Source organism: Trifolium pratense, linkage group LG4 (genome assembly GCF_020283565.1).
Source record: "Trifolium pratense cultivar HEN17-A07 linkage group LG4, ARS_RC_1.1, whole genome shotgun sequence".
In the NCBI taxonomy this organism is placed as follows: domain Eukaryota; kingdom Viridiplantae; phylum Streptophyta; class Magnoliopsida; order Fabales; family Fabaceae; genus Trifolium; species Trifolium pratense.
In genome coordinates, this window is record NC_060062.1 from 48,644,103 (window position 1) to 48,657,188 (window position 13,086).

Sequence of the window (13,086 nt, forward strand, 5' to 3'; positions counted from 1 at the left end):
GGGTTTATAATTGATAACAAGTCTAGGAACACCTCGTTCCTTTTCAGCTGCCTTATTCACATAAAAAGCAGTACAACTCCAAGGGGATTTTGAAGTCCTAATTAATTTTTTGTTAAGTAAAGATTCTATTTCATTTTTACATAAACCAAGATATTCTTGATTCATTTGGGCTGGTCTAGCCTTAGTAGGAATCTGGCTTTCTTTAAAGTCATCCTCATAGGGTAAAGAAACAACATGTTGTTTTCTATTCCAAAAAGCATTAGGAAGGTCATTACAAACTTCGGTTTGAAATTGACTTTCCAATTTCCTAATTTGAATTTTAATCTTCTCATCATCAAGTTGATTTTTAATATTGAAAATATTAATTTCTTCTTTAAGGAAACATATTTGTTTTTCTTTTTTCTTTAAAAGTAAATCTCTTACCTCATTAAGCATTCTAGTTTGAGGGTCAGAAATAAAATCAAAAGTAATTTTTCGGTTTTCCAAAATAGTTGTGATGCCCTTTTGATCAATCTTAATTATAGGCATTATCATATGTAAAAAAGGAGTACCCAAAATAATCCTATGGGTTAAATCTTTTACCAAAATAAATGGAGTTGGTAAGCAAATATTATCTTTACAAATATAAGTATTATCAAGTTTGAAATTAACTTGAAGTTTACTTCCACCAGCCTGGGTAAGACTTTGGGTAGTTTTGACAAAATATTTTGTAGGGATAATACCCTCCTGAATACAATTAAGATCTGCTCCACTATCAATAAGGGCTACTTCATCTTTTAAAACAAAGATTTTATTAACTATCAAAGTAATTTTAGTAAACCATTTTTTAGAAGTAACTCTTTGAATAATATTCAAATAGCCTTCAGAGTGATAAGAGGGATTTTTTATTAAATCATTATTATTTATTACAATATTATTATTTTCTAAAATACTAACCTTATGATTAAGGATATCATTATTATTTTTTATCTGAATAATCTCGGATTTTAACTGATTAACTTCCCTTTTTAAATCTGTTATTGAAACCGGAGTTTCTTTGATATTAACCTGTTGAAATCTAGATAAGACTTCACTGAGCTGGTAGGGAGCTTCACTAATCATGGGAGATTTTTCCCTGGAATTTTCTTTAATCAGAAATTCAATCATTTTCCTTTTCAGATTATTATCTGAAATAGACTCTAAGACTTTTAAAGCTTGATCTTGTTCTGAGGTAAGAACATTTAATCCATTCATGTTAACAATGGATTTCCAGTAATCTAACTCATTACATTGACAATTCTTATTGTCTGAATCACTATCTCCAGTGCTTAATTCCTCATTTTCTTCTGACATATAATCAGATTCCTCATTAATTTCTGACATATAATCAGATTCTTCAGACTCATGATCTGAGTTTAGTAATAAAACCTTTTGTAAATGATTCCTAAGATCCTCATCCTCAATATTATTGAGAGCTTTCTTAGTCAAACATTCGTTAGCATAATGGCCAACTTTTCCGCACTTATGACAAGTGATACCTAATTTCTTGGCTTTTCTCTTCCTCTTAGGGTAAGATTTATAAGGTTTGTTGTCTATCTCCTTTTTGTATTTATGCCCTTTTTTTCTAAAAGGTTTAGTATAACCCTTATTTTTTCTAGGGTTTCTGTATTCCTTACCTAATTTCATTCTCTTCCTTTCTTTAGAAGGAGGTGTCCCTAAGTCAAAGGCAAATTGTTCACAAAACTCTCCTAATTGGTGTTTCTCTGTAAGACGTTGTTTTTTCAACTGGTTTTTGAGTTTTATGTCATTACATAAACTTAATCCTTCATTTACACAGGCACTAATAATTTGGCCGTAGGTCAAATCAGAGTAATTTATATTAACTCCGTCATTTTTATTGCGAAGGGACTGCCTTACCTTTTCACTAAATAAGTGAGGTAGACCATCAATAAATTTTGATTTCCAATGAACTGAATTAGGATTAGTTAATTGAAAAACTCTAGACAGGAATGTGTCTTTATACCACCTAAAATGTGTTAAAGATGGACATCTAAGGTTTTGAAGAAGGGTATTTAGCTTCTCAGCTATGGGAATATTGGTTCCAACAAAATGTTGCAGAATAGAGAGACATAGTGTATAAACTGCATCTTCTTCACCAGTCATAGCTGTGGTAGCTAACATAGAACTACTAGATTCTTCTATTTTAATAATTTTTTTATGAGAAAGAATTTCTTTCTTTTGGGCATCACTAAGATAATGATCCCACCAGCCTCTGAGTTGACCGACAAAACCCGTAGTAATAAAGGAGGCTATAGAGCTGTCTGAATTACCTTGTTGTTTATCATTTAAACCATCTATATTCCATTCATAAATGGATTTTCCAGAATAAGAATTCTGGAAAGTTTCTGTTTCCTCAAAAAGTAAATCTTGAGGAGAAGGTCTTTTATAATAATGCTTATCTAAAGCTCTAGAAGCATAAACAGGATTTATGTTAACATTTTCATTAATATCCTGATTAGCAAACATAGCTGCTAATTGATCAACATCTTTCAAATTAACGGGTTCATCAGATTCTGATAAACTGTTGTCTTTATTAATAACACTCAAACGTAATTGTTTAAGCTTTTCATCTAATATACTAATAAATTCATCACTATCTTTTTGGATTTTAAATCCTTCTATATTAACAGGAGGTTGTATAATAGGAACATCATTATGGTCCTTTTCATAATCTTTTCTTTCAGAATCCTGTTTGTATTGCAAAATCTGTTTTTCAAAAAGATTTTTCATATCAACTAATTCTTTTTCAATATATATTAATTGGTCTCCTATACAATTTAAAAAACTATTAGTATAATTTTGAGACTTAATTATCGAATTAAATTCTTGAATAGTGCTAATATTATTATCAGTTTTTTTACTCTGTATAGCTAAATAGGCTGTTGCTTCAACATTTTTTCCCAAACTTAGAGTTTTTTCAGGGGGAAAAGGAGAAATAATATTATTTCCTTCTAAAGTCGTCCAAGATTTAGATTGTAAAACCATAATTTCTTTTTTCATTTTTTCAACAAAAAAATTTGTAAACCATTTTACAAAAGGAATATAATCTTGAGTCTGACTTAGATAAGTATAAAAGTCTTCTTTAAACTGAGCTAATTCCCAGGGTTTAAAAGTCTTAAAATACCATTTTCTAAAATCAGTATATCTTTCATGATAAAACTCATCATTGATGAGTTTTCTCCAAGCACTATTTGGTCTTAGATCCATAAAACCTAATCTTCTTGGAGATGAAAACTCATCTCCGAAGGGGTAGGAGATTTTCTACCTTCAATATTAGATTTTTGGTAAATACCATGTGGAATTTTATTTTCACTTATACAAATATTTTCAACCGTCTCAAATTCTTCTTTAATTCTAGAAGTAGATGCTAATAGTTAGGTCTAACTTAGACCCTAGGGTTTTCTAATGGGTATATATATAGGGGTTTTCTAACTTAGACCCTAGTTAGGTCTAAGTTAGCAAGGTGCACCTTTTTAATTGGACCAAAATACCCATTCTTTTTAATTAATTAAGCAAAATACCCATTAGTAGACGCAGATCCAGTGTCGCGCGCGTACCGAAAGACCATGGTTACAGACCGTTGATTTCCATCAGACAGCCAAGATCTGATCTCATCAAGACTGTCTGATCAATCAGACAGCCCAGATCATCCTGATCCATCAGATTCCAGCGCCTGCGCCACACTGGATTACAACCTGGAGAGAGAAAAATTTGCTTTTTAAAAGTAGGACACGTGTCACACAATGGTTGGCTGGGCGTGATTTTTGTTCATTTAATACTTTGAACTCAATTATTTCATTGTAAATTAATTTTTTATTTTTTTATTTTTATACCACAATTCATAATTTTTTTTTGTCTACAAATAGAGACTTGGTTCGTTAGATTTGGACACCGAAAAAAAAATGCAATTTTTCACTACCTTAATCTCATTTTTTGTCTACTAAATACGTTACTTGTGTGTTGTAATTTAACACGCACCACTCAACCAACTCACTGAAACCATTATACCAGGAAAATAGTAGATAATATTCTGGAAGTTTTGGTATATTTTATGAAATTTTTGGAGACCTGAAACTATTTTTAGTTAATTAAATGAGATAAAACGGTAATTAAAAACTAATGTTTGCTTCTGAAACCATTTTACTGGTAGAATGGTTGCACATAGTTATATTCTGAAACCATTTTACTGGTAGAATGGTTTCAATGAGTAATTTATTAATTGTGTTTGCTTCTGAAACCATTTATCTGGTACAATGGTTTCAGAGAGTTGTAATCTGAAACCATTTTGCTGGTAGAATGGTTTCAGTAAGTTGATTATTAGTTATTTGCTTCTGAAACCATTTAGCTTGTAGAATGGTTGCACATAGTTGTATTCTGAAACCATTTTACTGGTAGAATGGTTTCAGTGAGTAATTTATTAATTGTGTTTGCTTCTGAAACCATTTATCTGGTACAATGGTTTCAGAGAGTTGTAATCTGAAACCATTTTGCTGGTAGAATGGTTTCAGTGAGTTGATGTAAGGTAGTGAAAAATGAGATTAAGGTAGTGAAAAATTGGGTTTTTTTTCTGTGTCCAAATCAAACGAACCAAGTCTCTATTTGTAGAGAAAAAAAATTATGAATTTTGGTATAAAAAAAATAAATAAAAAATTAATTTACAACGAAATAATTGAGTTCAAAATATTAAATGGAAAAAAATCACGCCCAGCCAATCAGACAGCGACACCTGTCCTGCTTTTAAAAAGTAGATTCTTCTCTCCAGGGTGTAATCCAGTGTGGTGCACGCGCTGGAATCTGATGGATTCGGATGATCTGGGCTGTCTGATTGATCAGACAGTCTTGATGAGATCAGATCTTGGCTGTCTGATGGAAATCAACAGCCTGTAACCATGGTACTGCGGTACGCGCGCGACACTGGATCCGCGTCCATTGATGGTAATTTGGTTAATTAATTAAAAAGAATGGGTATTTTGGTCCAACTGAAAAGGTGCACCTTGCTAAGTTAGCAGCCCCCATATATATATATATATATATATATATATATATATATATATATATATATATATATATATATATATATATATAACCGATACGTGTCAGATACTTAATGTTCTTTGATGATGAAAACATAGGAGAGAAGAGCGGTATAATTTGTGTTTCCTCTTAAGTATTGAATGTTATGATGTTACCAACTATGTATTTTTTTATATATATATATACATATATATATATATATATATATATATATATATATATATATATATATATATATATATATATATATATATATATATATATATATATATATATATATATATATATATATATATATATATATATATATATATATATATATAAGCAAATTGTTTGTATATTATATTGTTATGTTAGTTTTTTTGCTTGTCAGGACTTGAACTATTTATCTCTAACTTTTTAACTCTTAGCTCAACTAGTTTAACCAGTTGAGCTGCCATCCCACCCCTTTTTGGTAGTACTTAACTTAATATATGTAATTGTCATTTGTTTGCTCATTTTGAATAATTTGAGTGTTAATTTTTTATCCTTATCGATTTTAATTATGTTTATATATTGTGCATTTATATATTTAATTTAAAATTTAATTTTTAAATAAGGTATCCTAGTTGTATGGTATCGGAAATTTTGAAAATTTTCCCGTATCATCATATCAATATCGTATCGTATCCATATCGTATCACTTATCTGAGTTTCATAGAAGAAACACATAAAGAAGGAAGAAGAAACACAAACCATATCTTGTCCAATCCAATATTTGTTCACTATATGGTTCATGTTGTACCCCACATGTTGCTTCACACGCGCCGAGTAGAGCATGGTCAGAGCCTAAAATGGTTCATCTTAGAAACAAGATAAAGGGTATTTTAGTGTTTTGGTAGACCAGTACATAATAAACTTCTTATATGATGGAAGATGGGTGAGTAAAATGATATTTTGTTATTTTAGATAAATTGTACTTTAGTGAAGGATAATTTTTTTTGTTGTCTCTTGCATCCCAGTTTGACCAGTTTTTGAAACAAGTTTACAATCAAATACAGTATAACTGGAATTTCTCTGTTTAGTCGCTTATTTTTTAGCAGATCAAATTTTGACCTATCTCCAACAACTATTTTAAGCTTCGATTTTATTGGATGTCGATTTTTATGGGTCTTGGGTTGGTCGATATTATATTGTAATGTTAGTTTTTCTGTTTGTCAGGACTTGAACTATGTACCTCTAACTTTTTAACTTTTAGCTCAACTAGTTTAACTAGTTGAGCTACCATCCCACCCCTTTTTGGTAATACTTAACTTAAGATATGTAATTGTCATTTGTTTGCTCATTTTGAGTAATTTGAATGTTAATTTTTTTATCATTATCGATTTTAATTATGTTTATATATTGTGTATTTATATATTTAATTTAAAATTTAATTTTTAAATAACGTATCCCGGCTGTATGGTATCGGAAATTTTGAAAATTTTCTCATATTGGTGTCGTATCGTATCACCTATTTGGGTTTCATAGAAGGAAACACAAAAAGAAGAAAGAAGAAACGCAAACCATATCTTGTCCAATCCAATATTGTTTATGTTACCCTGTTTAGTCGCTTATTTTTTAGCATATCAAATTTTGACCTATCTCCAACAACTATTTTAAGCTTCAATTTTATTGGGTGTCGATTTTTATGGGTCTTGGGTTGGTCGATAGAAATAAGATGAGTACAAAAAAATATTATATAGGAATCTATGCATAAAAATAGGAACAAAAAAAATAATAAAAAGATTATAGAGAGTTTAGTCAATAGAAATAAAGTACGGAAAGAATATAGAAAAAATAACTTGAATACATAAAAATAGAAATATAGAAATAGAAACATAAACAATAAATATATTAAAAAAAAACATAAACAATATTTTTTCATCAAAAATAAAATAAAATAAATAATATTCCTAATAAAATAAAACAAATTTAAATATTGTATTCTAAATTAGCGGTCAGACAGGACGCGTTCTACATCTTGTATGTGTCATTATGTAAATTTATGTAAAAATAAAAAAAAAGGCATGCCTTATGTTATGCTGAGTTTGTTAATAAAAGATTTTTTGCTACTAAAAAAATGTCTTATGTTATGGTGAGTTTGTTAATAAAAGATTTTTGTTGTTAAAAAATCAAGGATATTGTTGGTATTATGAAAAGTTCACACCAAAATTTTTTGTGTCCTCTTTATATATAAGTATAAATAAATTTTTTATATTAATATAATGATAAACTTAAATATCGAATTAAATTCAATGGATCCGTGCACGGGTCTTTAAACTAGTCGTAATATTGTATCGTTTCATTAACTCGGCCCTTTGTTGGGTATTTGCCTTAATATTTTGGGTTAATATCATTAATAATTCTATAATTTTTCTATAATTATATGTTATATGCATGCTGAGTTTTTGTCGACGAATTTTTTTTCTTTCTATGTTAATATTGTTGCACAAAAGATTTTACATATTTATTTTGTTAACGAAGCAAGATTTTTATTTAAAGAAGAAATATTGAAATATTAGTGTTAGGTTTTGTTTATATCAAAAATATAGATTTTTTTTTATGTTCATGGATCTTCGCGGATACCATGAGGGTCGGGGATGAGGCAAAATATCTTCCCGTGATAGGGAACGATTTTAATATATTAGGAATAGATTTTAATTTCAATCAGGTACCTTTTCAGTTATCAGCTACTCCCTCCGTCCCATTTTATAAGAGCTAATTTGACTACATGACACTATTCACTTATTTTGCTTTGACCATATTTTTTTAACAATATATAGGTATAAATATAGCTCCATTTTGTCAAACATGTGTCATTTTATGTCATTTTATATTTATCAATCATTTTAAAAACTAATTTTAATTTCAATCAGATAGTTTTTCAGTTATTAACTATAAATTAACTTTTCAGCTATAAACTATCTTATTGCTTAATTTTGCCAAACCTAAGTCTTAACATCAGTAAGAACCTTCTTACTTGCAACATATACAATCCTCAATATATATACAATTTTCTTACTTCCAACATATACAATCGTTTAACCGAGGTTTTAAGATAAGGAGTAATAGATTACAATGAAACATAATATAAAAATAGAATGATCCCTGTTGACTCTTCACTTACTAACATATTAATATTTTTTTTGCCAAAAAAAAAACCATGTAAAATTATATAATTATAGTTTTTTTTATTGGAAAATATAATTATAGTTATATAGTATATAAGTTAAGTACCCGTCAAAAAAAAAAGTATACAAGTTAAGTAATATGGTTGGGGTCATAGAATCTGTGTGGCAGAGAGTACTTCTCTGATCCCCGCTCCAAAGTGTCCTCGAGAAACTTATCAATGCATTCTTGTCCCTGTGGGGAAAAAAATCCCCAAACTCAGAGTCCGAACAGATAATTCCCATGGGATCTCGTTAACAAATGCAAATCGACATCCCTAGGCTAGTAGTCCACACAGAGCTTCGCTCTGGCTTGAATTGGGCCCGTAATTGACAATGGAATTGGTCCTCGGTTGGGCTAGTTGGTCCTTATGCCAGATACAGAATTTAAAAAACAATAAAAAGTAAATAAATAAAAAATCCAAAATATGTGTCCTCTATTGGGCCTTCTAATAATGTTTTAAATAGCGGTCGCGGTCACGGTCGCGGTCGCGTCAAGAATTTCGCGATTTCGGCTGTTACGGCTGTTGCGTTGTGAAATACGGTCGTCGCGGTGTGAATAAATCACAATATCGCACAAATCTTATTAAAATTATTTGTACTATGATATTTGTATAACAACTTAAATATGAGATAAATGTAAAGTCTTGAACTTGAAAAGAGTTAAAAAGATATAACACTTTATAATTTATGTTCATATTTGTATTAAAAATGTGATTTTTATGCATTTCTATTGGAAAAAATAGAAATCTCTATCTATTAGCATTTTGTCGCGGCCGTATTGCGTTTCTTTGCGGCTGTATCGGTGTTTCGTCGCGGCCGTAACGGCGTTTCGGCGTGATTTTTTTTCACCATATAAAAACGGTGAAAAACGGTAACGCTAGGCCCCAATACCTTTTTGTCGCGGCCGTTTTCGCGGTAACGGACCTTTATTTAAAACCTTATAGAGCTTCTTAGGAAAATAATCGTCTGAGATGCTAAATGTTAGGAGGAAGCAGTTGAACATGGAATGATGCTAAATGTTATTCATTCAGCAAATAAGAAAATAAATAAATAAAAATAAAAAACTAGTCTTCCCTAAGATCCGTTCTTTACTACTCTACTTTGGTAATAAACTGAACTGTTAGTGATTAATCACAATCATTTAAGTTGTTGCTTTCACTATCACAAATTAATTTTTCTATTCTATATATGTGTGTTTGTTTGTAATGTTTATCTTACATTGCAAAATGTGATACCATTTTTAAGGATGTTAAGTTAATCACATAATGAGTTGTTTTCAATGCATTCAATGATTGAATTTCAATCTACAACAATTTGAGAAAGCACACTGTTTCTACAGCAAAATGAGTTGTGGTGATGAGAGCAAGATTTGTTTCTGTCGCTCAAAGTCACACCTTAATTGGGACAATGTGGATGACGTCTGCCACCTTAATCCTCATCTGCGTAAAAATCGAACCTCCACCTGCACCAGAGGTATTCGACAATGGGAAACTCTACCACCTGAATTACTTTTGGACATAATTCGGCGTGTTGAAGAGAGTGAGACATTTTGGCCTGCGCGTGCTGCTGTTGTCTGTTGTGCTTCGGTATGTAAATCATGGAGGTCTGTAACGAGAGAGATTATCAAGAATCTTCAACAATGTGGAAAGATCACATTTCCAATTTCATTGAAGCAGGTAATTAGTTCTTCTTCGACTATATGGTTTAATCTAATAAGTTATTCTTGAACCTCATGTTTTTTATGTTCTCTTCCATTTATGTGTATGATGAATAGCCCGGTCCCCGTGATCATCTGATGCAATGCTATATTATGAGGAATAGAATAACTTCTACATTCCGGTTGTACTTATGTTTGCGGCCATGTAAGTATTTCGTTGCCAAAACATTCCATCCCTTTTTCTAAGACAATGAATGTCAATTTTCAATAAGTTACTCTTCAAGCTTGCATTCGTGACTACGAATGTTGAATTTCAACTTGTTCTAAATTTATGGATTTCTTTTATTTATCGTCATTCAGATTGTGATTCATTTTTAGCATCATCAACTTTTTTTCTTTCATTGCATTTTATGATGTATTTTTTAAGGAGTTTGTTTTGGTTTGTTTGTATTTTATAGCGGTGAATTGTAGAAAGTTGTTATTAGCCGCCAAATGGAAGAGATGGTTCGAATTTGCCATATCCTTGGCTGCAGACGATTTTTCTCAAGCCAAATGTGTTGGTAAACTGAGGCAAGTTTTGGTTGGTAGAAACATTAATGATTTACCCTTTCTATCAGCTTTTCATCCATCTGCTTATAGTCTTCACAACTTGATTTTTATACAAATGACAGGTCTAATTTTTGGGGCACCAAGTTCACTATATATGACACTCAACTTCTGCAAGACGCTGCAGTTCAACCAAATTTTCGGTCAAGCGAGAGATTTAATTCTAAGGTGTCACCAAGAAGTGTTCCATATGACAATCTTGTTAGCACCATTTCCTATGAGTGGAAGACTAAAACACCAAGACGAGTGCACTGCGTCATGAACTCTATACCTGTCTCGGCTATTCAGGAAGGGGGAAACGCTCCTACTCCAAAATCATTACCTCGAATATTTTATGAACCCTTTCCAAAGACAGATTCATACTCTACAAGTGACCTATCAGAGCAACCAGGACTGAGCCAAGGCGCGGTCGAGCCCTTGATACTAAAAAACAAGCCTGCCAGATGGGATGATTGGTGCAAGAGTTGGTGCCTAGACTACATGGGTCAGACTATAAAGTCATCTGGAAGGAACTTTCAACTTGTAGCTGATGTTGATCCGTCTCATAATGTTTCACTTGCGGAGCAAGAAAGGGTAATCTTGAATTTTGGAAAGGTTGGAAAAGATATATTCATCATGGAATACTCTTATCCACTCTCTGCCTTCCAAGCCTTTTCCATCTGCTTGACATCATTCATTTGTAACATGTACAAATCAAAATGCAAAGCTTAATCAAGCACCAACAACTGTGACATGCAGGTAAAAACGTAGTCACAGAATTTTTCTGCATTTTTAATTGCGGTTTGAATGAGCATAAGTTTGCTCAAAAATAAAACTATGAAACATTGGAAACCGATTTATGGGACATGTAATTTCTGCGTTTTTTAAGGGAATGTTTGGCTAGTATGCAGCAACCATTCTTTCTACTTTTTACAGACTTTCAATGTGAGACTCTTCTGATTCTAGAACATGATTCCTAAAACTTAAGTTAAAACACTTAATTTAAAAATATGAATATCAAACAACACTTAATTTTAAATTTACAGAAAGAATTTAAGGTGAGAGGATTATGCACAAATCCTAGGTAGGGAAGACCTTAGGACTTAGACAACATTGGCCCAAGGAGCCAAAGCCTACAGTTTTGTCACTAGACCAAAACATTGGAGTATATAAAACACCACTAACAAATAATATATTTTCTATAAAAATGTAACAAATTTGATTTATTGAAAAAGAAATTTACCTGCAACCATGATTGAAACAATTAACAAGACAAATACGAGACAATTGACGCGGGTTGCCATTCTATTTTGCAAGGTTGAGAAGGAAACACGTTGCAATAGCTTATTTATGATGAATAGGGATGTTATTTATTCAATAGAATTTAATTTATTTTATTACTTTTATATCAATTTCTATTTATAACAGATTTATTGTCAAAGAACAAACATGTTTTGATTGACCAATCCGTTTATAAAAATTATTTTGAATCCTTATAATAATTTTCTTCTGTTTAAATACATTAAATTTATTACATATTTGATGACGAAATATAGAAACAACTGATAGTGTCAATTGTATAATAATATATAGGGAGCTTTTATGGTACATTATGTGAAAAATTTTAATATACTGATACATCAGATCGATTAATTAATAAATTAACGATTATTTTATAAATTATAAAACTATTTGTTGATCATTGTATTTTAGAGATGATAATTTCATAAGAAAGAACACAAGTTCAATGTTTTATAAGCATTATACTAACTTTTAAAAAAAAAATCATTAAAAAATTCAGTAAAAACTATTATGAGTGATAAAAAATTCAAAAAAATATAAAATTTTATTTTTTCTCAATTTTAATAAATTGTATTTAGTTATTATAATATTTTAAATGATAGAAAAATGATTTCTTTCGAAATAATATTCATTTACCTAGTAAATTAATGGTCTAATGTACCGGTATATTGAAATTCTTCATATATATACCATAGAATTTGCCTAATATATATATGCTAACCGTAATTTCTAATATATTCAATTTAAGAGAAATGTCAAACTAATAGATATTTTGTGTGTGTGATGTAAGCCACTATTTTTATCCTATATTGTTATTGTTAAGAGAAATGTTAACAGCTGGTTTCTTTTATATTTTATAATAATTACTAGTTTAAAGACATGTGCATTTGCACGAGTCGATTGATTTTTATTCGATATTTGAGTTTGTCACTATATTAATGTAAAAAATTTATTTTAAATTAAATGTTTAAAAATTTGTTATATAATATTGTTAAAATATAAGTGGATTTATTGTGTTAATTATTTCTTCTAAATTTATTTATTAAATTTTTTATGTTTTAGTGACAAATAATGGTTCCATGTACTTTTAATAAAAAATTAGAAATTTTATTAGGAATATTTAGGGTAATTTAATAAGTTTGATACTAATTAACTTTATTATATTATTATTAATTTTTATGTATAGATTGTTATGTTTTGTTCTTATCTATAATATATTTTGTTCCTATTTTTTTTTTAATTTATTTTAGTGAAATTACAATGAAGGATATAAAACTA

The 13,086-nt window shown here is 30.0% G+C and overlaps 1 protein-coding gene across 1 annotated transcript; it reads left to right on the forward strand.

The window, feature by feature from the left end:
- Positions 1–9,607: 9,607 nt before the first annotated feature.
- Positions 9,608–11,238, forward strand: LOC123922807 (tubby-like F-box protein 5). The gene is made up of 4 exons (XM_045975495.1): positions 9,608–9,940; positions 10,039–10,126; positions 10,380–10,491; positions 10,593–11,238. The coding sequence occupies exons 1-4, from the start codon at positions 9,608–9,610 to the stop codon at positions 11,236–11,238; spliced, it is 1,179 nt and encodes a 392-aa protein (XP_045831451.1).
- The last annotated feature ends 1,848 nt before the right edge of the window (positions 11,239–13,086 follow it).